Source organism: Coloeus monedula (genome assembly GCF_965178545.1).
Source record: "Coloeus monedula genome assembly, chromosome: 4".
NCBI lineage: Eukaryota > Metazoa > Chordata > Aves > Passeriformes > Corvidae > Coloeus > Coloeus monedula.
Genome location: NC_138784.1, coordinates 69864094 through 69884136, shown reverse-complemented (window position 1 = coordinate 69884136; position 20043 = coordinate 69864094). Strand labels below are relative to the sequence as shown.

General features: G+C 41.6%; 1 protein-coding gene across 3 annotated transcripts; it reads left to right on the top strand.

The window, feature by feature from the left end:
- Positions 1-2368: 2368 nt before the first annotated feature.
- Positions 2369-18748, top strand: PRPF18 (pre-mRNA processing factor 18). Of its 3 annotated transcripts, XM_082280782.1 has the most exons (11): positions 2369-2443; positions 3914-3991; positions 4116-4142; positions 6896-7000; positions 8243-8356; positions 10097-10243; positions 11951-12019; positions 12765-12905; positions 13369-13440; positions 15626-15781; positions 18113-18748. In XM_082280782.1, the coding sequence occupies exons 1-11, from the start codon at positions 2378-2380 to the stop codon at positions 18191-18193; spliced, it is 1056 nt and encodes a 351-aa protein (XP_082136908.1). In that variant the 5' UTR covers positions 2369-2377; the 3' UTR covers positions 18194-18748. The 3 variants fall into 3 exon arrangements, with proteins under 3 accessions (XP_082136908.1, XP_082136909.1, XP_082136910.1); XM_082280783.1 differs by lacking the exon at positions 4116-4142; XM_082280784.1 differs by lacking the exons at positions 2369-2443; positions 3914-3991; positions 4116-4142 and adding an exon at positions 5346-5366.
- The last annotated feature ends 1295 nt before the right edge of the window (positions 18749-20043 follow it).

The following is a 20043-nucleotide window of genomic DNA, read 5'->3' as shown; positions in this document are numbered from 1 at the left end:
GTCACAGTTTAATCCCAGATGGTGCACAGGTACTCTCTCACTCTCCCCCAGCCACAGAGGGATGTGGGAGAGAATTGGAAGAGTGAAAGTGAGAAGACCTGTGGATTGAGAGAAAGACTGTTCAATGGGACGACAAAGGAAGAAAATAATAATAATAATAACAGTAATAATAACAACAATGATGACAACAACAACAACATAATACACAAAACAAGTGATGCACAATGTGATTGCTCACTGCCTGCTGAGCGATGTCCAGACAGTTCCCAAGCAGCAGCCCCCAACCAACTTTCCCCCCAGTTTATATACTGAGTGCAATGCCATACAGTACGGAATATCCTTCTGGCCATCTGGGGTCAGCTGTCCTGGCCACCTTGTGTTACCCAGTCTCATTGCTGGCCGGATGTGAGAAGCTGAAAAGTCCTTGACTTAGTATAAACTCTGCTTAGCAACAACTAAAACATCAGTGTGTTATCACTTATTCTCATACTTGATCCAAACCACAGAACTACACCAGGTACTAGGAAGAAAATTAACTGTATCCCTGCCAAAACCAGGCCAATGTCAGACTGGAGCAGGAAATGAAGCAAGGTCTAAGGTTGTGTGTACTCTAGAGTAAATTGAGGGGGCAGCTGGCACTCTGACATAAGCATCTGGATTCATTTACTATAAAGTCCACTACAGAGTATTCCTACGCCTCCTAACTTATGCCCTTACCCAAATGTGGGCACATTCCCCCAGGATTCATACAGAGACATTCTTGGATTCTATCACCATCAGATGTGATATAATTTCCTTTTAGAGAACTATGAAAAGTGTAGGAGGACTGTTCCTGCTTCCTCATTGCAAAGTGATTGCATTCAAGCCTGAGGTAAAGCAGAGCATGACTTCTAAATCCAGAGCCCTCCAGCCTGGGGTTAAAGAACCCCTGTAAACCAATGTGCCATTTTCTGCAAGGAAGAGCCATGGCACACAGCTCAGGTTATCTAAAGTGGGTGCAAAGCCAGTTGTCATTACAGCTCTCCAAAATAGCTACTGGAGCAATGGAGCTTACAACATGGAAAGGCAAGGAAGAAATCTGTGAGGACCTAAAGGTGAAAAAAAAATCTGGGAGGACCTAGGGAGGGAGAAGTTGCTGTGTGCATAGCAAGTGGCAACAGGAGACAGAGGTGCTGCCACCAGCCAGGCTGCTCCTAAACAAAACAGAGGAGCTAAAGCTACAGTGACTTCCACCCTTCAGTATTCCGTGGCCTTCACTTCCAACAAGGTATAAATAGCCCTGATCAACTTAAGCCTAGTGAGAACTGGCTGTTCTTACTCATTCTTCAAAGCATTTTCTGGACCCTTTGGACTTTACAAGCCACAGGGTGGAAATAACTGGAGAAAATCAAGTAAATAAGCAAAACAAGAGATTTCTTGATGTTACCACCTGTGTCACAAATGCTGAGTGCCTGATGACGAAAGTGTTTAGCTCTGGGATGTGCACACTAAGGAGCTCAGTCTCCACCAGCTACCTCAGTCCTCTAGGCCTGAAGAGATACCAGACATCACAGGCATCCCACCCTCCTACATGGCATTTGCACCCTGTGTGGCTGGGCAGTAACCAGCCTCATTGAATCATTTAGGTTTGAAAAGGCCTCTAAAATCATCAAATCCAATCATTAACCCTGCCAAGTCCACCAATAACCATGTCCCCACGTCCCACACCTACACATCTTTCAAATACCTCCCAGGATGGTGACTCCACCACTTTCCTGAGCAGCCTGTCCCAGTGCTTGACAACCCTTTCAAGGAAGAAATTTTACCTAATACCTGAGGCCATGATTTACCTGATATTAGCTGTCATCTGCAACCAAGGCCCATTGCATGAGGCACTGTACAAACACACAGTCAGAGAGACTTTTCCCCAAAGATTTTTCAAGCTACACAGAGAAGAGAGCTGAATAAATTACACGCAGACTCTCTTTAAAGAATCTGTCAGTAACACCCCTTTGTAAAACCAGCTGTATTAAAACAGGGAAAGACCCCTGTAAGTCATATTCCACCTCTTTTGCTACATTCCTTGATAGAAAGCATCTATATTTTGTCTCTGTCTCATAATTAGTCATTATACTGTCTGTGTATCACTTTAAATAATCTGCTTCCAACAACAGTATGATATTACGTGGATATTGAAGCAACTTTTCCTCAAATCCAATCTAAACGTCTGCTTGCACAACTTGAGGCCATCTCCTCTCGTCCTGTCGATTTGTCGCTTGGGACTGACAGACACCCCCCCATCCCGCCGCTCCTCCCATCCACCAGGGGGCGCCCTGCGGCGGCGTGGCCTCCCCGGAAGTGACGGTGTTGTTTTCCTGCGGCACTTCCCGAGGCCGCCATGGACATCCTGAAGCGGGAGATCAGCAGGAAGCGCCAGCAGCTGGAGGAGAAGGAGCTCCTGGGGGTGAGGGCGGCCGGCATGGAGACCAGGAGCCGCCTGGGGTGTGGGCCCGTGGGAGGGCGGCGGGGCTGAGGCGGGAGCGGCCTGGGAGGGGCCGGGGAAGGGGGCGCGGAGCGGCCCAGGGCCGGGTTTCCCAAACACGGGATGAGCCAGGATGGGCTCGGTAGAGCCAGGAGGAGTTTGGGGGCGCGGATGCAGCCTGGCTTCAGCCTCGTTGTGTCCCGTGGCCTTTTGGCGGTGGTTTAGTTTGTTTCGGGCACCGAGAGATGAGAAAAGTCAGTGCGATCTTTGGTGAACAGAGTATGGTTTCTGTCCTCCTCACAGCCGCGTTCTGTCCATACCCGGGTAGGGTCTGAGCGGTGTGTGTGTACACGTAAAAACCCCCATTTATGGGTAGGGTCTGAGCGGTGTGTGTGTACACCTAAAAACCCCATACCCGGGTAGGGTCTGAGCGGTGTGTGTGTGCCTAAAAACCCCATACCTGGGTAGGATCTGAGCGGTGTGTGTGTACACCTATAAACCCCATATCCAGGTAGGGTCTGAGCGGTGTGTGTGTACACCTAAAAACCCCCATTTATGGGTAGGGTCTGAGCGGTGTGTGTGTACACCTATAAACCCCATATCCAGGTAGGGTCTGAGCGGTGTGTGTACACCTAAAAACCCCATATATGGGTAGGGTCTGAGCGGTGTGTGTGTGCCTAAAAACCCCATATCCGGGTAGGGTCTGAGCGGTGTGTGTGTGCCTAAAACCCCTATATATGGGTAGGGTCTGAGCGGTGTGTGTGTACACCTATAAACCCCTATATATGGGTAGGGTCTGAGCGGTGTGTGTGTGTGCCTAAAAACCCCCACAGTACAGCAGAGCCCCTTTCAGGGGTGTCTGATTTTGAGTTTTGGTGTCAGAGGCTGAGGTAGGGAGCTGCCATTGGAGGCTGTTGTCGGGCAAAGCGTGAAGGAAGAAGTTGTAGTTTGTACTAATCAAGGAGAATGCTGTGGGGTGGCCACTTTTTCCAGCTGTTGTGTGTCTGAAATGTCTTTTCAGGCACATTTCTACAATGGTGCTGCAAGCAAGCTTATAAAATATACTGTACAAAGGTGATTTCTCCCACCTCCTTGGTTTAATGTCAAATGATGTGTTTTGTATGGTTTATCTAAACAACCTGGGCCTGGTTGTGCACATCTGAAGTGAAGCTTTACACCAATGATCACCAAGGCCTTACATGACAAAAAACTTGTGTTTTCTGGAGTGCTGGCAAGCACACTGTACTTTTAATTTTGCTTATATATCTATCCTGCAAAATAACTCTATATTGCTGATTTCGGAGGTGTTTCTAACTAGTTCCCTTTCTGTGGCAGTGTAGCCATCTCTGGGACAGGATGTAGCTGAATTCACCAAGCCAAGTAAGAATGTTTGAGCCATTTTTGCCCAACTGTGCAAAACTGTGAACTGGTAACAGCTCTCCTCTCTTTTAGGGAAATAAGAAGTATTTCAAACGCAGTGAGTTAGCTAAAAAGGAAGAGGAGGCCTACTTCCAGAGATGTGGCTACAAGGTATGGAAATGGTTCTTCCAGGACTTGGTGTGTTTATTTTGAAGTCTGCATTTTTTATCAACAGTATCAATGTTGTTAATGATAACTGTTGTTCTTTGTTCAATCTGTTAATGTTATACATTAGCCTGTAAATGAGAAGCCACCTGGAGAGGTATGACTTTCCAAAACCATTTTCAATGCAGGAAAAGATATGCATGACATACATCTACTTAAGTTTATGTTATGGTTTGGCTTTTATTTCTTTTTTTTTTTTTTTGGTTTGTTTGTTTTTTAATTGTGGAAAGCATGAAGTGGCTTGGGATCAAAGCTTGTCTTCCTTTCTTTTTAAATTGTGCTGTTAGGCATGAACACTGGATCTGATATAGCCACCTTCCTCCCCTTATTGAGATAATTGGATACATTTGGATAATTTTATCCAATTGTCATTGTCAGAGTGTCCAAAAGAAATCAGTATGGTGTGGGTGTGCATCAAAAACATCTGCCAACTCTCATAAATTTGTGTTTGGGTTTTGGCCATTAACCACCCAGAACTGAAGCTGTGCAACAACAGCATTTATGTTCTTGTTGGCAAAATATTAGAAACACTTGGTAACCTCGGGTGCATTTTGCAACAAATGGGTGATCTGGAAGGCTTTATCTGCCTTGTAACGGTGTCAGGGCAAGAGTTTACTGAAATGGAAAGAATGTTGTTGTCTTTTACAAGTGTGTGTGCCTGCCTGCCTGACAGGGTGTCTGGGAGGGGGGATGCATTCCCTGGGGAAGACAGTTTCATAATCTTGTTTGCTGTTAGAGGGCATAAATAGGAGCTTTGTTTTCAAGTGACCTTTACCCAATTAGTGACTTATTCTGAAACCTTGATCTGTTTGTGAATATTTGAACATCAATGCCAAAATGATTCTCGGAATGCGCAGCATAAAGTCATGGGAAAGTTCTGTGAATCCAGTCACTTCCAAGTGGAAATGGCTGCCTGATGCCTTTTGAGCATTAGCTTGAATTTTTCAGAACCTGATGTGTTTAAAGTGGTGTGACCTGTGCTGCTGCAGCACCAGTTTTGGTGTGAAATGTAACCCTGCAAATGGTTTTAAAATAAGTTACTTTGTTAAATTTAGTATCTTTTTAGAGCCTCCCACATTTATGCATTTGTTCTTTACTCTGTTAATAAGCCATGGAACACAGACTGATTTCTTTCTGAATTCAGGTGCCTTTTTACTTTGCTTAGACTTAATAAGTTGGAATAATTTCACTTGCTTGAAGAAAGCACTGAAACAAAAATAACTGTGGTAAAGATACTGCTTATGACTTGGAGTCCAGCTGACAGAGTGGATCAAATCTTTTCTCCCAGTACTGCTGTCTCTTTATGATTTCAAGAATGTTTGTAAGTTAAAATTTGTATATACTTTCTGCCACGGGAGTGTATTTTTTTAAAAAAAAATTTACACGGTTCTTCCGTATTTTCTGTCCCCTGTCAATTCTTCCTTCCCTGCATTGATGAAGTTTTATTTTCTCCCTCCCTTGATGTGTTAAACATTGATTTAATTGTCTTTCCCTTGTTCATTCCAAACACCTGTGGTTGTAGGATTGATTTTTTTCTGTGTTTGCTAATACAGCATTGAATGTAGATTTGTGGCTGAATCTTACAGCTGGACCCCCAGGGGTGGATCCTTCCAGGCACATGGAGTCACACTGACACCTAAGTGCAAGGCTGGCACTGTGGCCTGAAAGAATTAAAAAGCCTCTTTAGAAAAAAAAAAAAGAATTCTGTCCAGTACCGTCCTCAAGCTGGTCAACCCAGAACCAGGCTGCCCATGCACAGGGAATGCTGCAGGGTGCTCTAGGATTAATTGGATTGTTTCCCTTTTAGTAAGTACAGAAAGGAAATAAATTCTAATAAGAAATCTGAGAAAAACCAAGATATGAGTGAACACTGGAGATATTTCCTTATTATAGGAATATTACCACCAGCAATCTGCTCCTGCTGTCAGAAGTGTTGAATTTGAGCTTATACAGGGAACTGTAGTTACATGGCTGCTGTCTCAAAGTTACTTTGATCAAAGAGTTGTTTTGCATTATTAAAATACTGAATAATGAAGAAGGAATGCTCTGTTTGATTCAGGGACCTTCTTTTAGACTAAGAGAAGTTATTAATGGTATCCCATTCCTATGAGGAGTTGTGTCTTTTTTTTTTTTTTTTTTTTTTTTTACCTGCAAGAAGCTGGCAAGGTTGTTAGAGGTGCATTACCTAAAAAAAGATTAGAGAGGTGCATTACATCTCAAGACCCAACAGAAACTGTGGATTGCTGCTAATCGTTTGCAGCTCGCTGAAGCTGAAGGTAATAAACACTGTAACTGACACTGACACTGGAAGAAGCAGCTCCACTCTCACCTTGCCCTGGGGTTTTCCTTCCTGTTCTTGTGTCTGTGCATATGCTGGTTCTGGGAATCTGGATGAGGAGGTGAAGCCGGGTGGGAATAGTACCAGTATTTGTGTTTCTCAGATTATTTTCTCTTTGAATCATTTCCCCCTTCTGGTTCATCACACAGCGATGTAAATGGTGTTGCATGGGTAGGGAGGATGGAACAGGGGCAGGAATCAACAGGCAGAGGGTGGATTTGCTGTTTTTGGCATCTGCCTGCTAAAGTGACAGCCAAACTTCAGCAATTGTCCTTTCTGTTTGCTGGAGAGACTGCTTCCTGCAACCTACAGAAGTGTTAATTAATTACTGATACTGTCAAGAACTTTTATTGTTCTGTGAGGTTCAATTATGGACCATAAAACTATGAAACTAAAGGTTTATATTGTCGTACTAAAGTCTGTGTTCCAGAGTTCTGTATCTTCCCATCATTTCTCATCAACATGTGGGTTTGTTTCCTTTGCATGTGAGTAACTCTCTTTGTTGAATGTAGGTACAGCAGGAGGAAGAGGAGGAGAAACCACTGACTACGTCAAATCCAGTGCTGGAACTTGAACTGGCAGAGGAAAAGTTACCAATGACTCTTTCCAGGCAGGAGGTAAAATCAATCACCATAAACAGACTCCTTGAGTTTACAGCAAATGTACCTGAAATTTCTTGTTAGAGCTGTTTTCATCCAGTGAACTGTACTTTTAATGGCAGTTTTATTAAATAATAAGCTTCTATTTTTGCAGTCAGCAATTAATGATCATCTTTGCTTATCAGGGGTCTGTTGTCTAATTGAATGCATGGCAAGTACAGATGGTTAAAGCCTCTCTGTTACAGGGATTTACACAGATGTTGTGTAACATTTTACAGCTCTTTCAGAGTGGTACCCTGAGTATCAGCATTATCCTTGGATAGTACTGAAGATGGCATGCTTTTTCCAAGATTTTTTTCCCCCTGAGCTTCTTTTCTTTGTAACTCATTGGTCTGAACACAAATTTAGAAACTAAGTTTTGGAAGTTCACCTTAGCCTCTAGAAGAAACAGTCCTAAAGCCAGAGCAGCTTGGATGTTCTTTGCCTTTTCTAAGGATAAAAATGCCTATGTGGGTTTAAGTTCACAAACAGATCCACACCCCAGAGCAGAAGCAGGAAGTTCAGAAGTACAGAATACACTCTAATCTTGGGAATACTGAAATTCACATCTGAGGTCACCCAAGCATGTCACATGTCCCCTTAATTTGGCAGGATATTCAGTTTTTTACAGGACTTTTAATGGGGGATGTTGGTTTTGTGTTTGGTTTGAGGTTTGAATCAAGTTGAATGAGGCTTTTTCACTTCTGTTATATCTACTTTTAAAGTAACTATCCCATTAGATTATGGGACTCCATATTTCCCAAATGCTTAATGGTGGGGGTTTTCAGCAGATCATCTTTAGTTGTTCTGGGACAACCTGCAGCCCAGTTAGTATTTTTATTGCCAAGACAAATAGGTGAGGCAAATAATTGTCAAGTTCCTTTGTGATTTTGAAAATGGTTTTTAAGCTCTGCCAGAGGGATGATTTTTGTGTATTTGTTTGAACAAGTCAGAGCAGGAAGAAGTTCAGCTGTATCAAACAGCCTGGGATTTTATGCAAAATTTGGGTTGGTAATATTTGGAATGACCTTTCACTGAAATACCATGGGAACTTTATATTTAGATTGTAAAGTGTCTGGAACATTTTTCTACTGCTTAAAATATCACCATTTCCTCTCCGGTCCAGCTCAGCTTGTTATTCCAAGCAAAGTAAATAAATCTGTCATTCTGGATTTTATTTTGCTTCCTTTATGCATCAGGGAGTGCTTTGATTCTTTTCAGGTTATCAGGAGGTTACGAGAGAGGGGTGAGCCCATCAGGCTGTTTGGAGAAACAGATTATGATGCATTTCAACGTCTGAGGAAGATAGAAATTCTTGCACCTGAAGTGAACAAGGTAAGACTGGCTCTTAGTTACTTATTTGTGGTGGGATAATCAATGAGTAACCCTATAAAAGTTACCGAAAATCATTTTCAGTAACTGTTCATTTTCAGGAGGAAGCGGTAATAGACAGCAAAGAGAATATGTGCTCGTTTCATTTATTTGCTGAGAAACTATGTTAAATATCAGAGTTTTGTGCACAATTACATTAGAGAGCTCAGCCTTAGAAACATTCCAGGCCCTTGTCAGTTGGAAAAGGGACCTTCAGGTGGCACTAATACCTCAGCTTGTGCTGCCCCTGCTTTTTAATGAGCAGAGAACAGTCCTTTACTGTTAAAATAACCCTGTGTTTGTGATTTTGTGCATCCCTGAGAAGGCGCAGGTAAGTAAGAGCAGGACTGCATACTGTCTCTATGGGATATAAATGATTTTTCAAATCCCTGGATTCCAGAGCTATAACTTGTTATAGAAATGTCATTTTCCCCCTTCCCTTTAAAGTAGCCATCAACTCAAAAACTGACTTGAAGATACAACTAATTTATTCCTTTTGTCTTAAGAAATTATCTGTTAAGTGAGGAGATGCAGTTGGGGCTTGTTCTGCATTTACTGTTAACCAAATCTACAACCTTACTAACAGAGTGACAATTTGCATTTTCTTCCCTAATTTGTGGCAAACTGAATTGTTTTAATGTCTTTCCTGGGGCTGCCCATAAAACGAAAGCCTTTTCCTCTCCAAGTCTTTAAAATAAAGATAAGCAGATCTAGAAATAAAAGCTCTGCTAATGAAAGCTTTCCCTGCAGCGACATCGATCACAGGAGCAGGATTAGGAAATAGAGAGCCCATAAATAGGGTTGTACTGGATTTTTCTTAAATGCTTCAGTCACTCCTGTTGCTGTCTAGGGATTCTACATGTTGCTTAGTCAACCAGCCTTGTGGTTCAGGCATTTTTAGAGTAACTAAATGATTAATAGAAATGCTTCAGACAGCCAAGTATGATGATAGAAGAGGGGAAGTAACTGTGCATATCCATTCCCTGTGGAGTGGCTGAATTTATCAGAGAGTAAGAAATGTCATAATCCTTTATAGAGCTTTATATTTTATGTATCAAGACAAGAAGGCAAATCCTTCAACTGTGACTAAGGCGAGTTTTATGTTCTGTTTGAAAGTACCTTTTAACTTTATATATATGGTTTTAAACTGATTCTGGTTTTTTTAATCATCTCTTCTAAAGCTGAGGGTTTTAAACAGTGAATCTATATAGAACATTCTGCTATGTTTAAATAATTTGTATTAAAGGAAAACAACATAATTGTTTTATGTCTAGCACTGAAGGAGTGTTACCTTATTTACAGCTTTTTTCAGGGCAGATGTGGAGGTTTGATGATGATGGTTATGGTCTGGTTTTTGTTTGTTTTGGGGTGATTTAGTGCACTGCTTGGAGAAAATTACTTGAAGAAAGTCCTAGAGGCTGATTCCACCCTCCAGGCTTTCTTTGGTGAAAATACTGTAAAAAGTCTTTTTCATAGGTATGAATACTGCAGAAGTTCATGCACCTGCTTTTTGTTAAGTGCTGAAGCAGAAACTGTTCTTGGAGTTCAGTTAAATTCAAGCAACAAGGCTAAACCCTTATGCATGCTTTAGAGAATTTGCGCCTTCAACAGAAGTTGGATGCTCACAGTGACAGTACTGTACTGCTTCTATTTACTTGAGGGTTTTTTTGTAAATCAGACTTTTTTTTTTTTTCTGTATTTTAGGGTCTGAGAAATGACCTGAAGGCTGCTTTGGATAAGATTGATCAGCAGTATCTGAATGAAATTGTAGGTGGCCAAGAAGCAGGAGATGATGACTCCCAGAATGACCTGAAAGTCCATGAGGAGAATACTACTATTGAAGAACTAGAAGTATGGGATAGGTCATAACTAAAGGATGTTAGATCTAGTATATTGCTGTGAGAAAGCTTCAGAATTGTTCAGACAAAATTACCTTCTTTTCAACAGCTGACTTAGGCATTCTGAAGTATTCTTCAAGAAAAAATTTAGGTTTCCAAACCTGGAGTTGCACTGTAGGTGCCTACAAAAGACAAGTGAAAACTTAAGCGGTCTTTGTTTACAACACCTCATCCCAAAGGGGACAGCTGTTGCCTGCAGAGATACAGTTAAGATTCATTCTCCAGGGGTTTCATAAGTAGAGAAGTTAATTACAATACATTACCTGATCATAAATTTCAAAGCCTTTCCAATGAATATTTGAGAGGGTAATAAGGCCAGTACCAATTAATTTTCTCTATACAAGGAAGAAAGATTCTGAAAAACAGACACAGAGAAAGAATGTTTGATGTGAAAACATCTAGGACAGAAAAAAAAGAGCATCAGAACTAGGCAGACTGCAGGAAATATAAGAAGTGCAGAGATAATGTGTCCCAGAAACTTGAGTGCAAATGGCTACTCTGTTCTGAAAGAATCCTGTGGTGTTTGTGTGAGTGAATGGAGAGTGAGTGCCAGGAAATGCATTCAGCACCTGGTATTTCAGGGTAGTGTTTTGAAAAGCACATTAACTTGAGCTGAAGACTTTTACCCTTAATCTTCAAAACGCTTTGTAGGAGTTAATCTTCATAGCGTCCTTCCAAAAGTATGTTTAAGAAATAATACGATTTATAACTGAAAGCTGAAATGAATACATTATTATTAAGAAATAGTCTGGGTTTTTTTGTTATGGTGCCAGGGGTTCTGGTTTAAAGTAACTGCAGTACCAGAATAGATAGCAGCAGTTGTAATGGAGCTGCATTTTATTGATCTGTTAGCTCTCAAAATAACCCCTTTTTGTGGTAGTAGGGCAGGCTTGGTTTGAGCCATGCAAAAGTCTTTTTCTAAAAAGTTTGAAAACACTGTGTCTTAATTTTATGCTACTTCAACTGCATTGCCTTGAGCGTAAAGGCTTACATTTGAATTTGGCTCCAAATCTAGAAGATTTTTTGAAATAAAACTCGCTTTAGAAATGTGAGGGCAATGGAAATAGATTATAAATCCAACTATACCTACTGGAAAATGTTAATAAAACTTGCTGTTAGTATTTACAGTTTTGAGGTTTTGGCAGGAAGGTGGAGTATTGGAGCATATAGCTGGGTTTTTTTAGTGGTCTTTTGCTTGGTTTTGGGTTTTTGTTTTAGATTAGATTTTGTTTTAGGTTTTTGTTGCAATTAAATGGTAAAAAACCCCAGTACATCAGAGAATTGAAATAGCATAACAAAGTAATTAGGTTAATTGATGGCTTTGGGGATCTCAAAAAATGCAGTGCACCCACAGTTCCCCTTAATACAGTGCTGTCAGACAGCTGCTAATCATGCCAATAATTTAGTAGTTAATGACTGAAGAACTACTGTTGCATCGACTTTTCAGAAATAATCATATTGGCATTGTGATGTAAATGTTCTTAATAGATTAATGAATTTCAGTAGCATTTGTAGCTGTTTCATTCTGTTTCATGACCAGTGTTTGGGATTTCTGGTGGAATTTATTGCAGTTCATGGTGTAGTGAACCATGCTCTGCTGTAGTGGTGCTGGCAAACTAGACAAAGTAAAAATAATGTCCCTTTCTTCCCCCTGTTCCAGGCTTTGGGAGAATCCTTAGGACGGGGTGATGATCACTATGATATGGACATCATAACAAAGTTCTTGAAGGTAACAGACTCTAATTATTCTGTAGCTGTGTCATATTATTACTGCCATGCAGATATATTTCAGGAATAAAAGAGTGGGTTTCAGCTGCTTGAGAGGAAAAGCTCACATGTTATGTGTAAGATACGGGTTTTTTGAAATGCTTGGCACTCTGCAGCCTTTGTTAGTCACAACAGTGGCTTGTGCCAGATCTGGGAAGGAGCTCTTGGGAGAGCAGCGTTCTTCAAAATCTGGTCGTGCTTTTCCAGACAAAATAAATACAGTTTTGATTTTTGTGTGGTATTTGAGGCAGTTGTCAGTAGTTGCCTCTGTGTAGTACTGTGGCATCAAAACCTTCAGAGGAGTTTCCTTGGAACAGTGCAAGCTGAATTGGAATGTCACCTGATACTGTTAGTGAAATTAGAGTTTTAAAGGAAGTCCACAGGTTCAAGTGGATGGCAGAAATTGTTTCCTTGTTTCCTGGCAAGAAACCTGTGTTGCCTCTCAGCCAAGTCAGCCGGTGCCTGTATAACTGTTGTGGTGATCAAAGTCACAGCAAGAGTTGAAGCTTTAATTTGTGTGTGTACATTTAAGACAAGAGGGTTGTTTCTGTCCCTCCTTTCCTATCTTTCTGAAAGAGGTTTTACCTTCTTAACTCAGATTTCGCCAAAAAACTCATTTTGCCTTGGTGACTTAACCTGTGTTCTGCCTGATGTGCCGAGGAAGTCACTAGATGGCACCATGACACAGATGTGCTTGTTCCCTGCAGTTCCTCCTGGGAGTTTGGGCCAAGGAGTTGAATGCCAGAGAGGACTACGTGAAACGCGGCGTGCAGGGGAAGCTGAACAGCGCCACTCAGAAACAGACAGAGTCCTACCTGAGGCCTCTCTTCAGAAAGCTCCGCAAAAGGGTAAATCACCTTTAAATGCTGCTTCAACTTTTGCTTTCCAAGTACCTAGCATTAGTGCCCTTTCTAGGGCAGTGTGAGCCTCGCTGAAGGAGAGGGGATAATGAGTTGGTCACAGTTTCTGTATCTAGAGCTCGTGACTCCCTGTTCTGACTTTATCTTGATCAGTGAAATCTGTCCACCCACTAGTTTTCCAGCTGTTGTTTAAAGCAGCACCTGCTCACTGGGTTGAAAACATGACAGAGAACTGAGGTTGCATTTTACACTTTGCCATCAGCTGCCAGGTGTAACCACTTAACCTCTCCTGCTTCAGATCCTTCATATGAATAACGAACATGGTTTCCTTTGTGAAAGTCCTCAAGCAAGGGTAGTTGCTAAACTTTGTGTGAATGCTGAGTAAGATGATTTTCCTGAGCTGCTGTCCTGAAGTAAATATGTGGTTCTTTTTTTTTCCTCTCTGATGTAGACACTTCCTGCAGACATCAAAGAATCGATAACAGATATTATTAAGTTCATGTTGCAAAGAGAATACGTTAAGGTATGTTTGCACTCTTCCATCATGTTCATGCTGTCTTGTTGTAAAAGATTGAGTTTATTGTTTCAGCATTCCCATTTTTTTCTAATTTTGAAAATGCATAGCTGGAAATACAACATCTATCCCAACAAAATGAAAAATGGCTGTGAAGTGTTAGGTTCCAAGTAGTGTTTGATCCACAGCCTGACAGAAGATTTTCTGAGATTCGTGAAACTGCAGAGTTTTGCAAACATGAAGAAAATTTTTCTCAGAGATGCGTATATGAAGTTGCAGAGCATTCCTCTAGGGGAAGCCTGATATTCTAAGGTTAAATGAAGGTAATGAATAAATAGCAATCGGGTGTTGATGATTAATTAATTAGGAATTAATTGAGGCAAACTGAGTTACTGAATATGAAGCTGAATATGAGTTACTGTCCCTTTCTTTGTCTACACTCGCATTAGATGGCCTGGTAAGGTTGAGGTAAGTTAATAAGAAGATTTTTTGGACAAAGTCTGTTCACTGGCGGAGGCAGAAGTACTTTGGGACACAAGATCAAAGGCAATGTTAGGTTTTATTTGTAGCTGCCTTCAGAAGTGAAACTCAAATACCAATAGCATTTGCTGAAGCAGCTTGTGTGTGCAAAGGAAACTGAGCTGTCTTTTGCCTTTAAGTTTCTAGTATTTCTTACTATTCTTGTGAGGATTTGGCGTAATTTGTCAAGTAAGCAAGGAAACCTGCTTTTGATACAGAAAAAAACTTTATACGACCTAAGGCAAATTTAATCCAAATCATTTGGAAGTAGAACTGAACATGTGGGATGTATGATAGTGAGGTTTTATTTGGAGGCATTTCTTTTCTCTTGGTTGTCATCTTTATGTGGAAATTCCCTTTCCAAGACCTTCTCAAACTAATGAGCATGCAGGAATGTGGTGTATCTCTGGGTTAATCAGCAGTGCTTCTCTCTCCTGGAGGTGCTTGGCTTTAAGTAAACTTCACAGAGATATTTGGATTACTTGAATACACCTTTGGATGTTTTGGTGTTTTTTTTTTTTTTTTAAATTAGGCTAATGAGTCTTGTGCTTTTACAGATACATCCTTTTCAATTTTGCTTTCTAAGAGACTTGTCTCTTTTTGCCTGCTGCTTGCTTTGTGCAGCCTCGTGAATACTGTCAGCCGCAAATTCTTGCTGCTTTGTTAGTTGAAAAGCTTGAAAGGTTTTAATTTTGAAATCAACGTGTTGACAGCAGGCAAATGCCAGAATGCAAGTTGTCCACTCAGCCCTAATCAACCCTGTTGTGACAGTCCTGCAAGGGTCTTTAATTGCATGTGCACATACTGTTTCATCACAAAAGTATATTTAAGTCAGCAAGTAGGTATTTGACTAAGACTGTTCAGAATCTGCCTCATGTAGGTGATGACTAAGTCCTGTCCCCTGTTCAGATTTGCTTTTAGCTCTGTCTGCAACCCCCTCGTTCATTATTTACCTCCCAGTTTGTTCAGTGCCAGCTGGAAAGAATCTGCACCCAGTGGTCATGATTGCTACTTCTTATTGTCTAGTTTCTGAATAGGAGGTGGTAAATAAACTCTTTATCAGTGAGTTTTGTAGCTGCTCTCTAATAGAGAAGGAATGTCCTGTGCCACATCCTTCAGTTTTTTTCTGTAATTGCATCTATCACTTGCTGGTTCTCAGTTGTTATGCTGGTTTTTTTTTTTTAAGCTCTGTACTCCTTTTCCTTTCTCCCTTTCTTTCTATTAATTTTCCCTTCGAGTTTTATCCCTGTGTTTCCCCAGGAATGTTGTCTGTTACAGCTTTAAAACGGGCGCTGTGCTTTTGATGGGGAAACTCCTGACTGGTTTACTGCTGATGCTGCTCTGGCCATATAAACATGGTTACAAATGTAACCTAGTTGTAACCTAATTTAACCAGAGATGGCTGAGTCAAAAATAATCTGAGTACCTTAGTTTTAATCAAGGTAACCAGACTGCCTTATCCAGTGCCTTTTTTTTTCCATAATGGAAAATCCAGAGTCCTTGCTTCCCTCGGAGTTCAGTGTAGGAAGGTGTGTTGTGCAGTTGGTTAATACCATGTCATGACACCAGATCAGAGAGACTGGAATGGGTGTTTCACTGCACCTGGCAGTGCAAAAATGCTCTGCTCTGTGCAGTGTTGTTCCTGTGGTGCTCAGTGATGCCCTTCCTCCTCCAGGCAAATGATGCCTACCTGCAGATGGCCATTGGGAACGCTCCCTGGCCCATCGGCGTCACCATGGTCGGCATCCACGCGCGGACGGGCCGTGAGAAGATTTTCTCCAAGCACGTGGCCCACGTGCTCAACGATGAAACTCAGAGGAAATACATACAGGTAAGGTCAGCTTTGGAAATTCAACATGTCTGCTTTTCTTGGGGGGTCTTTGAGAAACATCTGTGTCAGGTGATGCGGTAAAAGGTCCTAGAAATGGACAGGTTTAGTTTGGGTCAAGCAGAACGTCCAGTTAATAGGTAGGTCATGCTGGACCTGAAGGCTCTTCAGTGCTGGGCCAGGAACAGTCTGATGGGTTTTTCTGAACTGCTGTGATCCTGCATGAGCACCAAAGCAGCTGTGAAGACAGGCTTGATTCTCTGGAGGTCCCTCACTGCTTAACTTGTGGTTTAAACATCATGCACAGAATTTAATACTGTAAAATGCAGTCCTTCTGACTATTTCTGCAACTAGATAAATGCATTCATAAATAAGTTCAGCAATCTGGCTCAAAATTCCAGGTTTAGTTCCTCCTATGTATCTTCACACTCATATGGACTTCTGGTTGTAGAATTAGTAGCAGTGCTGTTTTTCTACTCTGACTTTTAACACAGCGGGTGGACAGGTCTGAGGAAACAAGCCTTCTCTCTTTGTATTGTCATATGTATTTGGCTCTTGCCAGTTGCAGTTTCATTCAGATAAAAACCTTCTGGATTGACTCTGAAGCCTCCAGAGCAGCATCATGGAGCTCAGAGCTCCTGGTAGGGGAGGTTTACATAAATGTCTTCCTTCTGCAGCAGCAGGACTCCTGTTGCTTTTCAGCTTCTGCAGATGTCTGGAAGGAAATTGCTTGCAAAATGCAACTTCCCTTTCTGCTTTGAGTCTGTATTTGGGCTGCAAGTATAGCCTTTGGTTTCTCTTCAACTCTAGTTTTTAATAGCATAACCTGAAAAAATATCATTGTGAAGTCAGAGGGAGCTCCAGACACTTACAGAGACAACAAATTAAATTTGACCAATTATTTTGTAAGGTGAAAATTGGCATGTGGATTATGCATCTTCAGAGACAGGCTCCAGTTATGCTTGCAAGTATTTAATGTATGAAGTAGCTTTAAACTAAATCATGTTGTTGTGGTCTGTGTTAATCTGCATAATCATAATAGTGAATAATTCATAGAATCACAGAATGGTTTGGATTGAAAGAGACCTTAAAAGACCATCAAGTGCAACTGCCCTGGCAGGGGAACCTTCCACTAGACCGGGCTGCTCAATAATTGGCCTTCTCTGTCCATTTGCCACACCTGGAGCTGAAAAATCTCTCCTCTGGAGTGTTGCTTGGTCTTTCTTAACATAACATGCCTTGTGGAAGATGTGTGTGAACTCCTCAGTTTGTCCCTTCTCTGCTTTTGGGGCTACGTCTGTTGGCCTAGGAAATCCTTGAGTTCATCTTCCCACTGTGAATTTTGTATCTCTGCTTCTGAATTACTAAACTCACTGAAGCACCAAGACAAAGTTGGCTCCAAACATGTGTGTTTTCTGTGTTGGTTTTAAATATTGGGTCTTGTTTAACGAGTCTGGCTCCAACTGGAGCATGGGATATTTATTACCTGTACCCAGTGGCTACATGAAGCTAATTTGTTCCTGATTACAGCACCCTGGAGTGGTAACATCCCAAACAAGGAGTCATTATGGTGCTGGGACAGACTTTCCATGCTTGCTTGCATTGGAAAGGCCAAAGCGTTATCCTTTTGAATCATTTTTCCCTGAGTGAGGAGCTGCCTTCCATGAGGAGAGTCTCATGAAAGGGACATGACTCTGCCATCTTGGAGTACAGTGTCACTGCTAAAGTACACTTCCACCACAGGCTTTCTTCTGTTAGACTTTTCTGTGTGACTTGGAAGAAAATAATCACAGGGTTCCTGTCATGTTGGTTTTTGGCAATTGATACCTTTAAAGAACTGACAAGTCCACATTTTGCCTTTCTCCTTGACCACTTCAGTTTGCCTCTGTGGTGTCCTGTGTGGTACCACAGTTGTCTTCCTGAGAAGTGTTTGGTTCTTGCCTTGGCTGTGCAGCTTGTTTTGGTGTCAGAAATTGCTTTTTGCTCTTCAGAATTATTTTTAATATTCAGCTTTCTTGTAAATATCTTTAATTATGGTATCATTTGTTCCCTTGGTGATAAAGAGGGATTAAAGAATTGCTGTGATCCTTCTCTGTGAATCTTATCAGTTGGGACTGAAGCTGTAGCCTTTTTGATTATGCCACGAACTCCTCTAATATTGAAGGGAACCTGAAACTTTGAACAGAATAACAGCCAAAATAAAAATCCCAACCCCAAAATAGCAGCCTTTTCTTTTTAATTCTTCTTGTTAAGCTTAAGAATACTGTAGGTTATTAAGTTTGTTTAATAGCTGCAGCCTTATTACAGAATTGTCCTTGTTTTGTTAATTCCTAGGGGCTGAAGAGGCTCATGACCATTTGCCAGAAGCACTTCCCAACAGACCCATCCAAGTGTGTGGAGTACAACGCTCTGTGAGGCTCTGCGGGGGCCGGGTGTGACTCACATTTCGGTCTCCAAGACCCAGAGAGGATGGAAGAGGCAGAGCTTGAGCCTGAACACCAACAGGAACTTGGGGTGGGCTTTGCAAAAAAACCAGAAAGCAGGAGATTTTCTACAGCTTCCTTTTTACAAGCCCCATTTATTTAGATTTATTTTTAAATCTCTGCTTTTTGCTGAACACATCCAGTGTACAGCAGAGGGATGGTTTTTGAAGAGGTTAAGACCAAGACAATGACCAAGGGACAATGCACATGACCACTGCTTTTATTTCAGTTTGTTATTCAGGGAACTGTGCTGATTGAACTGTTTCCCATATTTTAGAGCTTTAGGTGAGTCTCAGCCCTGCAAGGAGCATATGTGGAGCTTTTTTTGGCTGTTTTTGCATTGGAGACTGACGTGGGGAGATGATTAGAGGGAAGCAGTTGAATCTGAATCTTGGTTATTTCTGTAAATATAAAGACTTTATTGGCTAATCTTTCATGTGGTATTTATCAGGAATAAAAAAAAGGGTTTATATATTTCTCAGCCTCAGTGTAGAGAGTTTTTGATCTTGAATGCATCTGATTTGGCTTTTTTTTTTTTTCTTTTTTGTAACAGCATTTTTAATATAAACCTTCTGGGCTTGGGGGAAGTAATCTTATGGCTCTTGAGGCTTTCAGATTCCATTTTTATACATCTGGAGAAAATTTTCAGTCTGCTGGGCATTGCAGAGAAAATAATTAGGACCTCCCATGACCATGAACAGTATTTCTAGCAGCCACAAATCTTTACCATTGTGCCTCCTGACTGGGAATGGTGAAGAAACTCCTGGGAAGGATGATGTCTAATTCTGCATAAACAGTGAAATATTGAAACTTTGATAGTTTTGAGCAGAACTGCTTCCTGAAGAAATGTGTCATTATTCCAGAGAATGGGTTTGTTTGTATCCTTACCTCAACTGGCAGCGTGGAGCAGGAACTGGTGCCCTCTTCCCAAGGACTGACCTGTCTGCCGTGGGTATTCCCAGTGTCCCATGGCACAGGGAGACGATGCTGGGGGATGTTAGCTGGCAGAAAGTTTGGTGGAGTATCTTGAGGAAATTCAGGTTTTTCTGGAGACTCTTAGATTCTGAAGTGCCTCTTTGGACACAGGAGATTTTCAGTCTGGAGTGTTTGACCCCAGAGAAAATGTTGAGAGCTTAGAGTTTAGAAGTAATAAAATCAGGCTGATGAGACCTCACTGGCTCTTGGGGAGGGGCCTTTGGGGAGGAGATGGGGATTTGTGGGGAGAAGCTGGGCAGATACCAAGAGCATGGAAGAATTTCATTAGCAGTGGTTTCTGATGATTTTCTTTGCAGTGCTCTGTACAGATACTCTTTGGAGGCATTATTACAACAGGAAACATTTGTAACACCGCAACTTTATCCCTCTCCCTACCCAGACGGTTTCCTGAACTGTTTCTAAATCTTCATCTTGACCTTAGTTTTGAACTCTGTAAATAATTGAGGGACAATATTGTCCGTTGTTCAGAAGAGCTGTAATTTCTCTGGAAGCTGCAGCAAGTGAGTAGCCAGGGGATGGTTTAAGGAGTGTTGTATCATCTGCTTTAGTGGGAAGCAGATTCCTTAGGGGATCTGTAATAGTGCTAGATGGATTTTTCCTTCCTGCCTTAGAGCTAATTATTGAGGAGAATTTTAATGGTACCCTGAGTGCAGGTTTGAGTGGGGATGCACCTCCTGTAGGGATGTGAATTTGAGGTTGGAATGTCTTAGTCTGCTCAGGTTTTAGAGAATGTAATTTAAGCAATGTGCCTCCTTGCTGACAGTCCCTGAAATACAGCCGCCTTGC

Excerpts from the sequence above, each read along its gene's own strand:
- PRPF18 (XM_082280782.1), top strand. The coding sequence starts at position 2,378 with ATGGACATCCTGAAGCGGGAGATCAGCAGGAAGCGCCAGCAGCTGGAG. Across the intron at positions 10,244-11,950 it reads CTACTATTGAAGAACTAGAA|GCTTTGGGAGAATCCTTAGG; the intron begins GTATGGGATAGG and ends CCCCTGTTCCAG. Across the intron at positions 12,020-12,764 it reads TCATAACAAAGTTCTTGAAG|TTCCTCCTGGGAGTTTGGGC; the intron begins GTAACAGACTCT and ends TGTTCCCTGCAG.